The sequence below is a fragment of the Sminthopsis crassicaudata genome, chromosome 1 (assembly GCF_048593235.1).
Source record: "Sminthopsis crassicaudata isolate SCR6 chromosome 1, ASM4859323v1, whole genome shotgun sequence".
NCBI lineage: Eukaryota > Metazoa > Chordata > Mammalia > Dasyuromorphia > Dasyuridae > Sminthopsis > Sminthopsis crassicaudata.
The window spans coordinates 175,516,803-175,536,944 of NC_133617.1; the positions used below are offsets into that span (position 1 = coordinate 175,516,803).

General features: G+C 37.0%; 1 protein-coding gene across 12 annotated transcripts in view; it reads left to right on the forward strand.

Annotated features, from left to right (window-relative positions):
* Nucleotides 1–20,142, forward strand: part of PHACTR1 (phosphatase and actin regulator 1) — a 604,015-nt gene that overhangs the window by 505,848 nt on the left and 78,025 nt on the right. For 10 of the 12 annotated variants that reach the window (XM_074271825.1, XM_074271817.1, XM_074271833.1 and 7 more), the window contains 2 exons: nucleotides 648–815; nucleotides 2,916–3,122. In XM_074271825.1, the coding sequence (XP_074127926.1) occupies nucleotides 648–815; nucleotides 2,916–3,122 (375 nt within the window). The remainder of the gene's footprint in view (nucleotides 1–647; nucleotides 816–2,915; nucleotides 3,123–20,142) is intronic. The other 2 variants (XM_074271862.1, XM_074271851.1) reach the window with 1 other exon arrangement.

The following is a 20,142-nucleotide window of genomic DNA, read 5'->3' on the forward strand; positions in this document are numbered from 1 at the left end:
TCTGGCTAATCTTAGTAGGTAGAAGGGTTACATATCCAAGATGTTCTCCTCGGGCTACTGCAGTTTGAATAAAATGAAAGCACTGGACAAATATTCTTTTGAGGGGGGAAACAGAAGTGAGGAGCTCTTTCTTTGAATTGATTAATGCTATATGTGCTCATTTGATAGCTATTTGTTGGCTAAAAAAATCCCTCTTCTTCCAAATCCATAGATTCCCACATCTGATTTGACAACATCTCAGGCTGTTCGGTCTCTTCAAAGAGAGTATGGAATTCAATTTTAATTGAAAAACAAAAATTAAGTTTAAAATAAATATTTGCAAAATATTACTTGGTAGGGGCAAAAGAGAAGAAAGACTGAAATAACCAATCTGCCTTTCCATACCCAGAAATATTGCGAACCTCTATCCTTGTTCCTTGACTGCTTATTTCCCAGAATGGGGCAAGGGGGTGGGAGAGAAGAAGAGAAAAGGACCAAGCACAATCTTCACATGATTTACTGTGATCTTCTGAATTCTATTTGATCTCCAAAATGATTGTTTTAAGAGCACCAAAGGCTACTTCCTAACCTTCATTATTTCTACTTTCCTAATAGCAAAACACTCTCTCTTTTTTAAACAATCTCCGAATTCTTTCCTTTATTTCCAGATGGAGAACTTTCTATATCCAGTGAAGAAGGATCATTGGAGAATGGTCAATCCTTGAGCTCCAGCCAGCTTTCACTTCCTGCTCTTTCAGAAATGGAACCAGTTCCGATGCCCAGGGATCCCTGCTCTTATGAGGTGCTCCAACCCTCAGACATCATGGATGGGACAGGTAATGCTTTGCTTGTCATGATCAGAACCAAGCTGTGAAGGTGGAGGAGGTTTCTCAGTAATATGGTGCCTGGGTTCTTTATCTTGACTTTTTTTCATGTTTTTATTGATAAAACTAAGGATGAAGGTCAAGAAATGTAGATGAGTCATGATCAATCAATACATTGCAGCAAAATAAAAGTTTCTGGTCTTTGCAGTGGTTTTGAGCATTTTTGTGCTTTTTATGTACTTTTTAATGCTCTAATGTTTTTATACATTAATTTTTGGGTTTCAGTTTTCTATGTGGTCACTTTTTATGCATTTTTGATTGGGGGGGGTGATCTTTTAAAATCGTTCTCTCTTTAAAAATGGATTTCCTTTTTTGACAATACTGTCATTTTTAAATGGGATAGTTTGTTTTCCTAATCATTTAACTATTACTTTAGAGTAGATAGATTCTAGGTTCCTATTATTCACAATGTGCTTCATCTACCTTTTTTACAGTTGCCATGTTCACTGCTATTGAAATGCACCTTTATTCCTTTCCAAATGTGCCAGAAATAACTTCTCTTGGTGATTTCAGTTTTTAATTTGCTAATAGACAATTTGAAAGATGCCTTACTCTTACCTTTTAGCCTCAGCTTTGTTCTGATGTGGTTGATGTACTAACCTCCCATCTTTTAAAAGGTTTTAAGAATAGTGGTGAATGTCCAAAATCTACCTAAGCATCCAGATAGGTTCCTCATTCTTGAACATGAAGGAATGTTTCCTGTCAGGAGACCAGACCAAATAGAACGACATCTTAAAGTTTCTGATGCTGGAGTAGAGCATCTTTCTCTATAATATGTACTGAGCTATATAAGGAGGTTGGGAGTGGATACAGCAAGAGAAGAGAAAAATATGTTTTTAAAAAAGAATCTCTAGTGCCTTAATTTTTAACCTCAGTGATCACCTTTCCCATCTATGTGACCAGAATTGATGACAATAATATGTCTAAATATAAAGAGATAATTTAATATTCCAGTTGACATATTGAACTAATCATCATGCATTAAACCATCTTGGTTTGAAAAGGTGGAAAGAGGTTAAAAATCATTTCTATAAATTCATATTGTTAGCTAAGTGATAAAAGGCAGGAGGAATGATGTAGTAAAACTTGTGTTACACTAAAGATGACAAGATTTCTCTACAATATCTGGGGGTTTTGTCTCCCCCAAAGGTTGCATTGATGACAGTTATTCAAGTTCTAGCCCACTGAGAAAATTCTGTGTCTTTTGGCTTTCCTAGGATGATGACACAGCAAGCAGGTGGCATGTAGGTCTCCTTGAGAGATTAAGTTACCGGTTTAGTAGTAGACATTCAACAGTCAGTGTATGTGATTCTAGCTGTCTTCCATAGGCATGTAGTGTGCAGCATGGCTAGCTGAGTCTGCTTTCTGTGTTCTAATTGTTGTAACCCGTTCATCTAGAGCCCTAGAAAAGGGAAAAGAAGAAAAGGAGAGAAATAGGAGACAGAGGGAGAAGAGAGGAGAGGAAATGAGAGGAGTGGAGAGAAAATGAAAAGAAGGAAGAAAAAGGGGGGAGGAGGACGGGAGGAAAAAGAAGGGGAGGAATGATTGGCTAAAACAGGTTAGTACTAGTTCCACTTTTCCATTATCTACTGAAAGCATCAACAGGTCAGACAGAAAGGCAGGCAGATCTAAATGGCCATTAGGGTTAGAGTGTCCTCATCATAGTTCATACTATCTCCCAGTATGATGTCAGACTCCAATGCAGTGCATCCAAAGAACTTCTAAATATAGTGATGGAAATCTGAAAGCATTTTTGATGGCTTTATGAAAATATCTGTTCCATTTTCCATTCTCTTTGTTCTCTCCCTCTCTCTTTTTTCTTGCTCCTTTTTTCTCTTTTATCTAATTCTCCATCCTCTCCCTCTTTCAACGAAGCTTTATTTTTCTTTTCTTGGTTTTCTTGGTATGTATAATGAAGTTGAGTGTTCTCTTCTCTTAGTTGTCTTGATAACATGTGTCCAAAATGTGCTTTGTTCTTTGTCCCGGCTGCTTCTGGTATCTGCTACCTTGCTTGTAACATTGTTGTGTGTATAATGTGGTTGTGCCCTCCAGTGTCTGAAGAAAGCCCCTCAGCCAGTGAGTCCGGAGCCCTCCTGTCCCAAGATCCTTCAGCTAAGCCAGTTCTGCTACTTCCCCCCAAAAAAACTGCTGCTTTCCCTGGAGACCATGAGGAGACCCCAGTGAAACAGTTGCCCCTCCTCAAGCAGCCCCCTGCCCTGCCTCCTAAACCCATTGCCAGGATTGCCAACCATTTAACGGGTAAGTAAAGATTTTCTCTCAAGCCCTCAGGGCCACCCCCTCCCTTCAAGGGATGGTTCACGCCTATATTGAGTTATGAATTTATCTTTCCTGAGCAATTGTTCATCAGAATGAAGAGATATTTCCATGTGCATCAGTCCCTTTGGGTCTGGATTTGTGCATCAGTGTGCACATAGAAGTGTGTCTCCCACAAGAAGTCAAGGAGTCTCTCCATGTTTGTACCTGTCAATGTGTGCTTTTGTATTCTCGGGGAAAATCCCAAAGTGTTTTCTTTTCTGGGTTTATTCCATTTAGGTTTGGAACAGTCCAAAGATTAGACAGATTTCTTTTCCCTTTCTATTTACTAACTGAAGTCTGGCTCCATTTTCCACCTTTCTTTTCAAATTTAGCTCTGAAAGTCTAGTTTACTTTTCATATTGTTTTATCACGAGAATGTCTTTCCTCCGTTTTTTTTGTTTTTTGTTTTTTGTTTTTTTTTATCTCAGATAGCAAGCTATGATGAAATAGCTTGGGGACTTATCTTTTAACAGAGAATAGCTTTGAAGTGTACATTTTCATTTTTAAGTGCTACTTAATGAAAGTGCCTACAATTATTAAAATACTCAAGGAGAGAATTTGTGCTTCACAAATGAATAAGAAGATCACTTTATGATCTAGAAATGGGATATAATTGGTGGAAGGAAAAGACTTCTGAGGGTTATTTTCTCATTGTTGATAAGACTGCCTTATGTAAACATAATCCCTTGTTAGTAAAAGCCAAGAACTTTTTTTATAAATATCTAAGCAACTTAAAATTTTTAAAGATAAATTAAGCTGGAAAAAGACAATATTCACCTATTCTACAGATGGAATAAACTGAAGTATAGGTAAATTAATTGATTTTTTACACCAACAGAAGCTTACCAGAAAAGCTAGCCCATCTGTCTCCTACCTTCTTGCTCAAGATGCCATTCAGAAAGACAGATGCTCCAAAAGTACTAAAGTTTCAAGAGGCTATTTTCTTCTACATCCATAACTCATTCAATATTGTTAATAACAGCATTCCCCAAAAGTTATATGAAACAAATTTCATTTTTTGATTCATCAAACAGATATTTAGCTTCTATATGATAATTAAAGACTATGGTAAGATACAAGGTGAACTGTGCAGTAGCCAAGAAGACCTAGCTTAGGTGCTGTCACTGATACTGTTGTCTGTGATTTTGAGTAAGTCATCTGATCTTTCAGGAGTCTTTTTTTGCAAAATTTGTGAAGCTCTTCTCAGAATAATGCTTTTAAATATATAAAAGAAAATAATAGGTTTACAAAGGAAACCAATTATATTGAAATAATTACTTAAATACTAAAAAACAAACTTTATAGACCTTTCCCTATTAAGTATAATATGCATTGGTATTTCTACACCAAAATTTTTCCACATCAGTGAAATCATCAACCTGGAATTAAAAAACAAAAAACAAACAAAACAAACAAAAAAAACGTGAAGAAAAATATTGTCTTACCTTGTGATAGGCACTAAAATTTTGCAGAATACCCCTGCCTTCTACAAATTAGATGGAGATACATATAGACAAGAAGTAGTTAAGAACATAAGGTAGTATTTGATAAAAATCCTTAAATGAATAATAGACATAATGCATATTAGTAATTGAGAAAAGGAGGGGACCAATGTGGGCTAGAGTATTATGGGAGGCCTTATGGAAAAGTGGGGCTTCTATCCACACCTTGAAATCTGCATGGGATTTGGCTGAGTACAAGAGAGGAAAATGGACATTCTAAAAGAAGGGGACAGTTTGAATTAGGAATAAACATTTCATCTTCCAAGGACAGTAGAGATGCTGGCTTTGATGGTAAAGAATGTATTTTTGAGTGTAAAGGAAACTTAAGTTTTCATAATAGGACACAACCAAATTATAGAGAGTGCTGCATTCTAGCCGAAATAGTTGAACTTTGTCCTATAATACTCCTATATAATGGGCCTAGAGCTTTTCAGTAAAGGGAGTATCATGATGAAAGTGATTTATAAAGCCAAAAGCTGAACAAGTTGGAGACTAGAAGCAGAGAGACCAGTTAGTATATGACGCTATTCTAGGCAGAGTGCCTAGAGGTAGCAGTGGGAATGAAAAAGAAGGAACTGACGGGAAATGAAAGAACTATTTCAAAGGAAGAATCAACAGAACTGACTGAATTATGTTTTTATTTATTCTGTCTTGCAAATTCAGATTCTTGTTCATTGGACTTTTGTAAAAGTAGGGAACATATATTTACTCTTAAGTACAAACCCTGGAGAAATGCAGTTGCCAAAAGCAATCATTCTGATGTACGCAGGTCTTCTTTGAAGAAAAAAAAAATGAATAGGGAAGTATAAATTAGCCTCATTCTCCAGCCTAATTTATTCTTTCTCAGGACTAGTAAATTGGTGTTATCTGTAAACTTTACTTCTACGTTCCCATCCTTTAATGAATCAAAGCATTTAAAGAGTAATAGGTTCATCCTAATGTTCTCAGCATCCTTTCGAAAGATGGTGGAAAGAAAATGAGGGGGAAAAGAGAGGTATCTACATGTGGTATGTTTCATGCTATCCTTCTGGGTTTTCACTTAATTAGACTTGCATAATCTATGTAAGTGAGCAATCAGTCATAATGAATCAGCATCACAAAGAGACAACCACATTAACCCTATTCTGTTGCTAATTACTCCAGAGAGATCTGCAGGTTGAGTAAAAGAATTAATAAAATAAGGATGCTGGAACTCCAGATTTATAGCTTCTTCTGTATTTATGTTTTCAATGTCCGCTGTTCTAGTGACATTTTTGAAAAAGAGACAGAGGGCAGACTAAGAATTACCAGGTATGACTAATGGAGGGTGACAGTGGTTAATGGTCTTGTAGCATTCTGGAGGAAATGTCTTCCTGGAATAGTTTTCATTCCAGGTATATGACCAATGAGAGGATGACAGAAGTATCCCTGAAATTTGGCTTTTTTCCATTTGATCATCGAAATGATGACAAAAGAAATGGAGGCATTCTTTTTCTTACCAATTCCCTTGTACATTCTTCATCTAAGTGAATGAAAAGCAATTCTTTCCCAATACTTTATCCATCCTTATCTTATTGACTCTAACTTCCCTCTCTTTTTATTTAAAAAAAAAATCGGCAAGGAGTGTGGGGTGGCCTGGTTCCTTAGCAGTGGGATGAATTTCCTCCACTGAAACAGGTCAACAATTCATCTGCTACTTCTATTCTAGTGATTTGCCCAAAGAAATGGAGAGATTAATGCAGCTAATGTATGTAAGAGTCCACACTGGAACCTAACTATCCCTAAAGTCAGAGTTGTACCCTAACTGAATCAGTGGAGGCTTTTCTCTAAAACTTAAAAATCTCCCCCTTCCCTTTATTTGTAGATTACAGACAGCTTATAGTCTTTTAAAAAAGGCCTTGTTCTGCTAGTGCCCAGCCTTCTTAGACTGTGAAAAGAAGGTTTACTTTTTGACTTTAAATATTTCTTCTGACAACAGGCCTATAAGATTCAGGCACAATAGCTGAGGAGCAGGGATAAATCACATGAGGCACACTTGTCTACAATTAGAAAAAAAGCAGCTAGGGAAGGAAACCGTCCTGGACTCTTGTAAACAAGGGCTTTGGTGAATGTGAACTAGCCCAGGGCTGAGCTGTGCTATCTATACATGGATGCTTACTGTATTATCAAAACTTGGTTGATTGCTAGTTGCAATGTTAACTACAAATTTATCTGACAAATAGTCTCTTTAGCCTCTGGCATTATTACCCAGCATTTAAATGTGTTTAATGAGAATCTGTCACCCAACTCTTATTAGACAAAAGGTGTAATGTTCTTTTATACACACACACACACACACACACACACACACACACACACACACATGTGTCTCTCTATGGTCATTCTCAAGGTTACAAAGTCAAATCTACATATTTGGGAATGTTTTTCCTTCTTTCCTCCTTTCCTCCCTCCTTTTCTTCCTTTCTTCCTTTCTCCCTCCCTTCTTCCCTTCCTTTCCTTCCTTCCTTTCTTCTCTCCTAGTTTCCCCTCTCCTTTTTTCCTTTTCTTCCACCCCCATCTTTCTCTCAGACTTGAAGTCCCTTCCAACCTCAAGAATCTGTTCTCTACTCTGTCCCCAATGGATACATCCCAATTATCTTACTCTCTTCATTATCTACTAGCACTATACTGTATCAGAAAGAGGGAGGATAGGTGTTGGACCATTGGGACACTGAATTTTATCCCTTCTTTAATAGAACCAGAAGAAAAACTTTATAAAGATTTTCTTTAGTCAGTTTCCTAAAATCCTTGCCATAATCTATAGTTTTCTAATAAGACATTGCCAATAAAACCAAAGTCTCAATCCCAAATAAAATATTTCCTAGTCTGATATCAAAATATACATTTTGAAAATATTAGCTAGCACTTCTCTACTGACACCTTGTCTGTTGGGAGTTGCCCTTTCGTATGACATCTTAATAAATCCCTTTTTGCTTTTCAAAAAAAAAAAAGAAAGAGAGAGAGAGAGAGAAAGAAAGAAAGAAAGAAAGAAAGAAAGAAAGAAAGAAAGAAAGAAAGAAAGAAAGAAAGAAAGAAAGAAAGAAAGAAAGAAAGAAAGAAAGAAAGAAAGAAAGAAAGAAAGAAAGGAAGGAAGGAAGGAAGGAAGGAAGGAAGGAAGAAAGAAAGAAAGAAAGAAAGAAAGAAAGAAAGAAAGAAAGAAAGAAAGAAAGAAAGAAAGAAAGAAAGAAAGAAAGAAAGAAAGAAAGAAAGAAAGAAAGAAAGAAAGAAAGAAAGAAAGAAAGAAAGAAAGAAAGAAAGAAAGAAAGAAAGAAAAAAGAAGATATCTATAAATTCTGATTCTGCTCTTTTATGCTAACCAGAAAGATTAAGATTACAATCTAACTCCCACACACACCCTTTGCCAAAGGATTGTATTGAAACCAAAATCCCAATGCCAGAAAATAGTCCCAGAAGTTGGGTACCAATTCGCAGCTCAAGCCAATTTGTGCAACAAAGAGAATGAAGACACAAAAGGAAAAAATGATGTTTTCTTCTTTGTTCTACTGCCCGGAAGAAAGGAAGAATGAAGTTCATCCTTTCCAGCTCAGACTCCCACAAGGAAGAAAGGCATGTGTGATGTTTCTTCAGCTTAAATAACTTTAGAAGCATTTTCTATTTAACACTTCAGTTGTTAAATAATCTCACATATCAATAGTCTCTGAGTTCTACCCAAAAGTACTTTCAGCCATTTTCTTGTCTGGCCAGCTCACTTATAAGGTCATGATTTCTGTCTGTGCCCCAAGTTCAGCTTAATTTATAGGTGCCAAAGGCCAAAAATGATCTAAAAAGATCTATGAACCTGCCAATCTTAATCACTCTGGCTATAAAATCACTTCTTTCTCAAGTATATTATTCTTGTGGAATGAGGGGTGGGATGTTGAGTACTACAAACACTAGAAACTTTCAGTTATATCAATAATGGTATTATTAAATGGTAATAATACCTCATTAATAGGAAAGGCTGGCTATGGGGAAAGACTAATGGCAGTACTAGAGGCCCTGAAAAATAAAAAAATATACAGAATTCCTTTTTGATTGAGAAAACCTGGTTTTTTCTAGTGAGTTAATTTTTTTCTCTCCTCAAAATGCAGAAAATAAGCTAATAACTTAGATGTTCCAAACCTACTTCTTAATGGCTAATCTTGAATTATAAATTCACAGGCTTTCTTAAAACTTTGACCTATGTCATCAAAACCAGGGTGGATATGGATCTACTAAGAACAAATCATGCCAAAATGGCTTGCTTTTTTAGACAGGATTGTTTAATAAGTCAGGAGAATGGCATGGACATAAAATGGGTCTTGGTTTCAGCCAATTAAATTCAGAAAACTTCCATGAGAAGATGGGCTATTTATTGAACCCATGAACTGAAGTAGATTAGATAGTACAATGCGGACTGTGATTGTCCAACTGTTTAGGAAGAAAAATGGGATAAACATTCATAAAGCACCTACTAGGTACCAGGCACCATGCTAGGTACTTTACAAAAACTAGGTGAATGCTATTATTATCTGCATTTTTCAGTTAAATGACTTGCCCAGGGACCTACAGCTAGTAAATATCTGAACTGTTAACTCAGACCTTCCTGACTCCAAATGCACTGCTCCATCCACTATACCTGTAGATGTAGATCTGTACTTGCTACCCTGGTCAAGCTTCTATAGAAATAATTTTTGTATGTGTATGAGAGAGATTGTACAAGGTCTGAGATTCATTCTAGTTCTATATTTTGATATTCTAATATGCTTTGGAAACATCTGGGTGCCCCATATTTATCCCTTTTTGTCCCTTTGGGTAATTGAATGGTGTACTGGATAGAATATAAAGCTTGGAGTCAGGAAGACTCATCTTCCTGGGTTCCTATCTGTCTGACCTTGCTAGCTATGTGGCCCTGGGCAAGTCACTTTATCTTGTTTGACTCAGTTTCCTCACCTATAAAATGATCTGGAAAAAGAAGCGGTAAATAGAATATTATCTTTGCCAAGAAAACCCCAAATGGGGTCACACGATTGAAAAACAACTAGATGACAAAGCCTTTAAAAAGCCTTTAAAAAATCACTTAAACTTTGTGATAAATTAATTATGTATCATTTTAGTTAGGAGGAAACTAAGGTATTAGGAGGTTAAAAAATTAAATAGCCTGCTAGTGTGTTCTCTCTCTCTCTGTCTCTTTCTCTCTCTGTCTCTCTCTGTCTCTCTGTCTCTCTGTCTCTCTCTGTCTCTCTCTCCCTCTCTCTCTCTCTCTCTCTCTCTCTCTCTCTCTCTCTCTCTCTCTCTCTCTCTCTCTCTCTCTCTTTTCATAGAACCGTTTTGTTTGTTTTTTCAAAAGAGAGATTAGAAGGTAAATTCTTATCCAGAGTCAAACTCATGGCCCATCCAGCCCAATATCCAACTTCTATATATAATAAAATAACAATACCTAGCATTTATATAGTACTTTTCAAATTCACAAGGACTCTACATGTTATTTCATTATTCCTCACAGCCCTAAAAAGGAAATGCTATTATTGGTCTTATTTTGCAAGTTAGGACACTAAAACAGGCAGAAATTAAATAACTTATCCAGGCTTATACCAGCTACTAAATACCAAAGGCAGAATTTGAACTCAGGACTTCCCAACTCCAACCCCAACTCTGTATCCACTGTGCCATCTAGCTGTTCCTATAGCTGCACAGAACATACTAAAGGAAGAAATAGTAATCACACAGATACAAATCTCAAGACATTTGGTATAGAGATTTGTAATAAGTACAGGAAAAAAAAAAAGCACATTATCTGGGTTCAAATATTGCTTCTACCACCAACTACCTGAGTGACTTTGAAAAAAATTGTTTAATTTCTCTGGTCCTCGGTTTCCTCTTCTGTAAAATGAAATAGACTTCGATGACCTGTCAAGCCCCATCCAAGTCTAAATCTAGGAGCCTGTGATTCTGTAATCACATCTACAATTCATTAGAAAGAGGACCAAACTGGAAGTGTGTTGTTCAGTCACTTCAGTCACATCCAATTCTTCTTGACCTCTTTTGGAGTTTTCTTATGGAGTAGTTTGCCCTTCCATTTCCAGCTAATTTTATAGGTGAGGAAACTGAAAAGTGACTTGCCAAGATCACACAGTTAGTGTCTGATTTGAACTCAGATTATCTTTCTGACTCCAGGGCTATCACTGTATCCACTGTACTACCTAGTTGCCCAGAATGAAAGTTAGAAAACTATATTTCAATCCCATCCCTGATACCATGTGACTATATTACCTGAAATAAAACATTTAAATTCTTGGGACCTCCATTTCCTATAAAATTAGGGAATTGAACCTGATGAACTCTAAAGTCCTTCCAAATATAAAATTCTATCGTTTCCTATCTTCCCTTAATATTTTCATTTTAACATAAATCTTAAGTCTTTAAAGAACGTATTTGTCATTTTATATCCTATAAGTTGAATAATTAATTTTTATTAAAGCTTTTTATTTTCAAAACATATATATGGAAAAATTTTCAACTTTAGCAAAACCATGTGTTCCAATTTCCCCACCTTCCCTAGATGGAAAGTAATTATCCAATATATGTGAACATGGCAAAAATATATGTTAAATCCAATATATGCATACATATTTATACAATTATCTTGCTGCACAAGAAAATCAAATCAAAAAGGAAAAAAAGGGAAATAAAATAAAATACAGGCAAACAACAACAAAAAAAATGGAAATGCTATGTTGTGATCCATATCAGTTCCCATAGTCTTCTCTCTGGATATAGATAGATCTGTTCATCACAAAATCATTGGAACTGGCCTGAATCGTCTCTGTTGAAAAGAGCTATGTCCAAAAAAAAAAAAAAAAAAAAGAGAGAGAGAATAAAGAACCGTGTCCATCAGATTTGATCATTATATAGTCTTCTTGTTGCTATGTACAATGATCTCCTGGTTCTGTAAGTCATGTAAGTCTCTCTAGGTCACTCTGAAATCATCCTGCTGATCATTATTTATAGAACAATAATTGAATAATTAATTCTTGAATAATGAGTTCTCTAAACTTACTACCTGCTATAAAAGGTAGGGCTTCCTTTTTTCTGATCTACATTTACTTCTTTCTATTTCCTAAGGGGAATTCCCTGTTTCTAGTGTCCTGGGACTGGGTAAAAATTCTGTGCTCATTCTAAACATATATTCATCAAGGTTTTGTTAACTTTGCTCCCAGCCCATGTCAGTCACTGCCTTTCCAGACTAATAATTGCTATTCATTTTAATTTGTCCACATGAAGTAGTGCTCTCTCTGAGCCACCCTGTCTCCTCACTCATTATAACTAATCACATCTGGGCTCTCTCTCCATTGTGTGTCTGCCCAGAGTCACAGGCTAATGATACCTCAGGCAAATTTTGTTATCAGTTTAAATACAAACCATCCCTACCTCTCTTGACACAAGATGGAACTGCTTGCTTCCCTGTCCCTTATCCCCTGCCCCAAAATGCCTACCAAAAAAATCCTGTAAAGGTAACACTATCATATGTTCTGATGTTTGTAATCCATAAATCATAAGGTTGTTGATCATCAGTAGGTTATTACTTGTAAAAAGGGGCAGCTTCTGGTTTATTATTATTATTATTAGGGTTTATTTATTATTATTTATTATTATCATGGTCCCTATGGACCATATCATGCCAGAGCTGGCCAAGGGGTTTTTCTGGCAAAGATATTGGAATGCTTTGTCATTTCCTTCTCTAGTAGATTAAGATAGAGTTTAAATGACTTGCCTCCCACCACACAGCTAATGAGAGTCTGAGGGCAAATTTGAACTCGGGTCTGTCCTGACTCCACACCCAGCACTTTATCCACTCACTGAACCTCCTCACTATCTCTAACTTACTGGAGAGAACTAAATTTGTGTCATGTAAAATAACAGCTAGAGAGTACATGCTGGACCAACGTCTTGGGTTTAAATCTGATCTCAGATTTACTGGTGGTGTGACTCTGGCCAAGTCACTTAAGTCCTGCCAGCCTTTTCTAATCTTTAAAATGGAATAATAATTAGGGTTTCGTAAGGATAAGATGAGATATTTTTAAAGCATTTTGTGAATCTCAATGTGCTATTAAATGCTAGCCATTATTATTCATAATAATAACAATAACAATAAAATATATTAGTTTATTTGTGTTCTACCCAATAGTGTGTTAGTAAATGTTTAATAACCAATCTCCAGACAAAATAATAATAATAACTTATATCGCATGCTTCTAAGTTTAATATGCATTAATATTTTCCATAATTCTTTTAAATCTAGAAAATCAACAAAATAATAAATCAAACTCTGATTTATAGTGTTTGATGATTTCCAAAATGTAAATGGTTACACTAAAAATTTAATATCTATCTCCAAGATGGTCTAAGCTGGCTCTAGCACATCCCTTGCTCTACCCTCATCTTGCTAACCTATTCCAGGAAAAACAAAATGTACATTCAAGAAATGTCACCTATGTATTTGAGTGATGGAGTGAAGATCCTAGGCTGTACTAAATAATGATTTGTCATCCTGAAAGAATCAATGTAGGAATAGGGAGTAAGATCCCCCTCATTGGGAGTCTTCAAGTACAGGCTGGATGATTACTTATCAGGGATATTCTAGAGAAATTCATGATTTATATATGGTTGGGCAAGACAAGATAGAGTTTTCTCAAACTCTTGAGAGCCTATGATTCTATTAGAAGTAGGAGACACAATGTTGGACATGGGGTCAGAAGGCCTTGAATTCAAATCCCACCTCCCAGACTTAGCATTTATGTGACCATAGGCAAGCTACTAAATCAAGGTCGCCAAACTGTAAAGTAGGGATACTACTATCTACAAATTTACTTATAGTGAAGATATAAGACTCTCAAGATAAAGATGTATGGAAAGTGCTTTGCAAACTTTGATGTGCAATGTAAAAATCAATTAGTAAATGACTTCCTTTGCCTGGAACAATCTGACTCAATGTTTGAGGGAAATGGAGCAATTAAACAGGTTTTAATTCTGCCTCTACTAGTACCTGGCACCTTATACACCCTGCTGGCACATAGTTCTCCGAGCATTCCGTGCTTCCATCTTCTGTCTAATGACCGAACCTGGGAACCGTGGCCAATGACTGGTACAGAATTATAGCTGGTCTTTGAGACACTGAGTCCCATTGCACTGAGGAAGGGCTCAATAGGCCACTATCAGATAGTTATAAATGGTCTTTTTATAGCCAAGACACAGAACGATCTTTATTCTGGAAGGTGTGTGGAGAGACAATGGAGGCAAAATGATTTTATCCAGAATAATTTGTGGTGTTTGCTACAATCCAGGAACACGAGACTGATGAAGCAATCTTGGCTTTTCATTTCACTCCTCAAGGTGGAAGCCAGGGCCGTGTCAGAGTTACAAAATATAGCTCTCTTGGGGTTTTTAATCATCCTGTGAAACAGAATTTGGGTTTATTTTCCCTGCTTTCTAGAACAGGAGGTTTTGTTCACTCTCCTCCATCAACACAGACACTTTTATGAATATACTAAGTCTTGCTCAGTATCGCTGTAGAGGACTCATCCATTCTCTGTAAATTCTAAAGCCAGGTTTGTGCTTCTTCTCTTGTCACTGTCATCATCGTTAATAATCCCAGTATTATGAGTACATGGTATTGTATAATATCAACCAATGAATATTAGATCTTCTGAGTTCAAGGCCCGTGTTCTGAGGGACTTCAGTTGACCTTCAAAATAGCCCTTCATGGTACACAGATCAGATACGGTTATCCCCATTTTAGAGGTAAATAATCTGAGAGGGTGAGCCTTTCCCTAAATGACTAGTGACAGCCAAGATTAGTATCTAGGTGATAGAGTCATACATAGATAATTAATCGTGGAAGGAACCCTAGAAATTGTTTCCTCCAGCTCTCTTACTTGACAGATGAGGAAATGAAGATACAATCTGTTAAAGTGACTTGACCCTTCCCTTGTATCCAAATCTAGTGCTTTTTCTTTTCTACTATTATTTCAGTAGAAATCTCTCCCAGAAGAATGTGTCACATTCCCACCTCCAAAACCGAGCTATTTTTCTACTCTCTTATTTTAAGGGTTGTGTTGCAAACATTGAAACTTGTCAATACGTACAACCCAGGATCATTGAAGCTGTACTTATTAATTCTCTAGAGAAGACTAGACAGTGGATTAATAGAAAGAGTGTTAGAATTCATGTCACGAGACACAGGTTCTAGTTCAAACTCTGACATTAATTAGCTAAGTGACCTTGGGGTGTTCTGGGCATCAGCTTCCTTGTCTGTGACAAGACTTCTTTGCACTTCCAGCTTCCTATGATTTTTCCAACTGAAATTATTTCGTATTGTGTAATGTCTTTAACTAAAGCTCTTTCTCAGTGCTTCAGCAAACCATGAAAAACCTTCAGCAAATTTGAGCTTTGGTTCTCAGAGGCAAAATCAGTGGAAGGCAGATTGAAGAAATGTTACCATGCTGGAAAGAGTTAGAGACTCAGGCTCAGGCGATCACTATTCATCTCATTGAAAATCAATATAACTGAGATAGCTAGGTGGTGCAGTGGATAGCAGGCTGGCACTAGAGTTGGGAGAACCTGAGTTCAAATTTGGCATCAGACATTTAGTAGCTGTGTGACCCAAGTCATTTAACCCTGAGGAAGGAGGGAGGGAGGGAGGGAGGGAGGAAGGAAGGAAGGAAGGAAGGAAGGAAGGAAGGAGAAGGGAAGGGGAGGAAGGAAGGAAGGAAGGAAGGAAGGAAGGAAGGAAGGAAGGAAGGAAGGAAGGAAGGAAGGAAGGAAGGAAGGAAGGAAGGAAGGAAGGAAGGAAGGAAGGAAGGAACAGAGGGAGGGAGGGAGGGAGGAACACAGAGAGGGAGGGAGGAAGGAAGAGAGGATTATCATAAAATCTAACCCCAAAAGAAGGTATCTAATTATAGGGAGATTTGCTATCTCCCTTGGCATGCCATTGTGCTTTTGCACAGCTCTAATAGTTAGAAAATTATTTCTTTTTATTGAGCTAAAACCTATCTCCCTTCAAATTCTACCCACTACTCTGTGTTTTGTTCTTTGAGGTGAAGAATAAGTATAATATTTCTTTCTCAGGAAAAACCTGAAAACAAATAATTGAACAAAACTGTCATGTTCACCTTAGGTCTTTTCTTCTCCAGACAAAACATTCCTCATTCCTTCACACAGTGCCCAGCTAGCACAGTTGTGTGTCTGTTCCCTCTGTCAGTCTCTTTTCTCTGAATGTGCTCCAACTTGTCAATCTCTTCCAATATTCTTGCTAAGTGATATGAGGATGTTCAGGGAGGATGAGGATCATTGGTGAAAAAAGCCTTTTTCAGAGCTCTTGGTCCACATTCAGTGTCCACTTTTCACTTAAGGCTCATCTGTGACTCTAACAAGCTAGAGCATGCAGAGCAGCCAGACCATTAAACCATCTGGGCACATGGGCTAACACAGGTTAAGAGTAACCCATAAGTCTCAAACCCATTGGTGAGTTAGAGAAATGCCTCCCCGAAGCATGTGAATATTTCCCCTTGAGAAATGGGCAGATGAGAACAATTCCCCCAAAGATCATGAAGGTAGCAGAAGCAGGCATCTTGGAACAGACAGTGAAGATGCAAGGCCATCCACTGCATCCTGGACATCCTCAGTCATCCAGACTTCTGTCTGGATGCTGGGTTTGGATGACTCTGGAAAAGACAGTGAAGTGATGATTTAGTGCAACTCTGCCTCACTAAAATCCTCTTGCAAGTCAAGACATCGCCCTACAATACATTTGGTCCTCTTTGAAAACGAAAGATGAACAACACCCTTCCTAAAATATGATTCTCAGAAATGAATATCAAAGTCCAGCAATGATGTAAGAAGGAAAAGTACAAAGTACAAAAGTACTTCCTTTGTTCTGGGACCTGTTTCCATCATAATTCTCAATATTAAATCCCTTGCCTGCTTCAACACACTGTTGACTCATTGAATTTGCAATACAAAATATAGCTACTAGATCTTTCTATTACATAAAGTAAGTCATAACTTTCCCCTTCTGAATTTGCCTTACATTGCCTTACATGTACCCAAATCTTACATTTGCCCACATTCAGTTTCTACTTCTTCCTCTTCTTAGATTTACCCTGTTGTTTAACTCTTTCAAGTCCTCTCTTCTGCTGTTAACTCTTTCCCAGCTCTGAATCATCTACAAATTTGATAGGCATCTAATCCATGTTTTCATCCAAAAGACTGAACAAATAGAATTCAGTCAATGCAATGATAGAGTCCCATAATGCTTCACTAAATATTTCCTCATTTAATAAATTCATTTCCTCCACAAGTATCTATTAAGTTCATATCCAATATCTTGTACTAGATGCTTAATGGAAAGAGAATTTAGGTAAGAACTAATTCTACAACTCTCACAAAGCTTTTAGTATTATAACATCTAGATTTTGTAATTTAGCTAAGTCCATAGCTATCTTTTATACGGCAATCTAATGAGAGGCTTTTGATTATTTGCTCAAACCTACAGAACTATGTCTATGACTCTGTGCTGCTAAATCTTCTAAACAAGGAAATGAGATTATTCTGGTAATACATGTCCTTGATAACCTCTTTTTGGTATAGAGTGATCTCCCTTTCCCTAAGTACTCACAAAAAAGGAACATTTAAAAATATATCCTAAAATTTTATCAGGTCTTGGCAAATTACAGTCTGGAAAGTCCACCTTCTTTTACTTTTTGAAAACATTTACCTGTTTCCTGTTCATATGGCACTTTTCCCTCTCTGGGGTTCTCATAAAATAAAAAAAAAAAAAAACAGTCACATCACATCAACATATACTTTTGGTACCCTAGACTTGACTCAGTGGATAGAATGCTTTAAAAATCTAATCTCAGACACTCACTACTTATGTGATACAGGGAAAGTCTCTTAATCTCTGTTTGCCTTAATCTAGTGGAGAATGAAATGACAAGCCACTCCAGGATTTTTGCCAAGAAAACCCTATATGGGGCCACAAAGAATAGGACATGAGTGAACAATAAGGTTTAAGTTATTAAATTATAAAACTTCACTAATACTTTTGGAACACTTTATGAATATTTTACATATTTGATGATTTACATATTATGACCCCATTGAATTGTAAGTTCCTTGAGGGCAAAGGACCATCTTTTTAAAGAAAGGCATCTTTATATTCCCAGAATCTAGCACCATGTCCGGCATATGGTAAAAGCTTAATAAATGCTGTTGACTGAATTATGCTTGTCTTGATCTCCTTCCCTTATGTAGCCATTATATAAGAATACATGGATTTAGAGCCAGTCAAGTAGTTGCTATTGCTCATTATAGAATGCACCAGTACAAACCAAGTAGTGATAAGATCTATGAAGTCAGCATCTTTCCTGTACAAATTATCTGAGCTTTACTCTCAGTTTCTATTCCCAAAAGGCATCAAGCCATCCAAATCAGGTAGCAAAATAACCCAGTCTGAGTTGATGTTCTTCTCCTGTCCCTGCTCAGTTTTTGGTATGAAATAATGGAATATCCAAAAGAAATCAGGATGGAAAATAGGAAAATTGTCCATGGTCTTTAATCATAGCATCAAACCTGGAAAACAGTATCTGAGTATGTCAGTACTTCATTGGATCTAGGACCCCCTCAATGCAGATATTCCCTCCAGTGGCATAGTATCCCCCATCCACACATTCCCATCCTGTGGGATTCTTGTCCATATTTTTCCACAAGCCATCCTAGAAGATGTATCCAAAATACTTCTCCTGGTCTGGGAATGACTGTGAGTTCTCAGAGGTTCTAAGTAAGAGTGATTCTGTCCAGAATAGTGTTGTTTAGAGGGTAGATAATTTAAGTCTTGCCTATGATGCATGCTGGCTATATAACCCGAACAAGTCACTTAATGTCCCCAAGTGGTTCTCTTAAGAATATAAGTACTAGAACGGTTTCAGAGAGAATTGATGGAGAGGATTTCCTTGCCAGAAGTTCTCTATACCAATAAAATCACAGATCAAGATATTCCACCACCCTGCTAGTAGGGGAAAAAAGGCAAAAACCTCTCTCTAATTTAGTCCTGGTGATGTTTTCTTGCATATGTTTTGGACAATTCATTTAAATATGTCTTTGGAGCCCATTAGTCATGATGATAAAAGAATTAATTAGCAAAACTCGCCCCAGACTTTAGTGTTGGATAAACCTGGTTCATTAGTAGAGTGGAAATGCTATGAGTGTGTGGTATGTGTATGGGTACATCACTGTGTGAGTCTATAGAGCATGTGTGTGTGTGTGTGTATATATGAGATTGCACGGATGAGCGTGCATGTGGCTGTGTATTTATATGTGTATATGCATGTAGGTGGATTTCAAGAGCTCCATCTAATTTCTAATCACTACTGACTGCATTTGGAGCAATAATTCCCCAGCACTCCTAGCTAGGCCTTCTGCTAACCGGATTGTCAGGGTTAAAGCAGGCGAACTCAGAAGAACCAGCTGCCTTGGGAGAGAGAAAGGCAGGCAGATGCTCCCCACAGGAGGTACCTTCCCACCTGTGGACTGTTGACTCACCATGTGCAGGTGCTAAGCTTGGGCTGAAATTGCCGAGCTTTAAAGAAGCTGATCATTTTGGTTCAGTTACTTCTGAACATAAATATGGGAACAGTGAGATCCAAAGTAACTCTGCCATCCACAGAACTGCAATGCTTTGTTTCCTTTCCCTTTTTTTTCCTTTTTTTGGTCTGCGCCTACAATATCTTTACTATAATGCTCTTGGGTGAGAAAGTCTCCTCTCCCAATGCAATTGACAACTACTATCCAATTTTGTGCCTTAGAAAATTGCCTAGAAACACTTAAAGTCTAAACAAAATTCAAACAGCTCTTCTTGACCTCAGGTCCTGCATACTATCCATTATGCCATAGCTGCCTAACTCAATTGAGTAGCTTCAACATCTCAATCTAATGATCAATGCTTTAACTGCTATTCCCCCAGATGGATTATATTAGAAATTTAAAACAGTCTTATCCTCATTTTTCCTATTTAAAACATCTTATCTGATGATAATTATCCAGCAAAAGTGATAGAGGTCAGGAGCAAAATTGAAAAATCAAAGCTTAAATTCCACTTTACAAGTCCTGTTTACTGAAATCAGACAGACGATTGGAGGTTAGAATCAGTAGTCTTAATGAACTGAACCAGCTACACCCAGAAAAAGAACTGGGAGATGACTATGAACCACTACATAGAATTCCCAATACCCCTATTTTTGTACACCTGCATTTTTTATTTCCTTCACAGGCTAAGTGTATACTATTTCAAAGTCTGATTCTTTTTGTTCAGCAAAACAACTGTTTGGATAGGTATACATATATTGTATTTAATTTATATTTTAACATATTTAATATGTATTGGTCAACCTGCTGTGGAGGGGGAA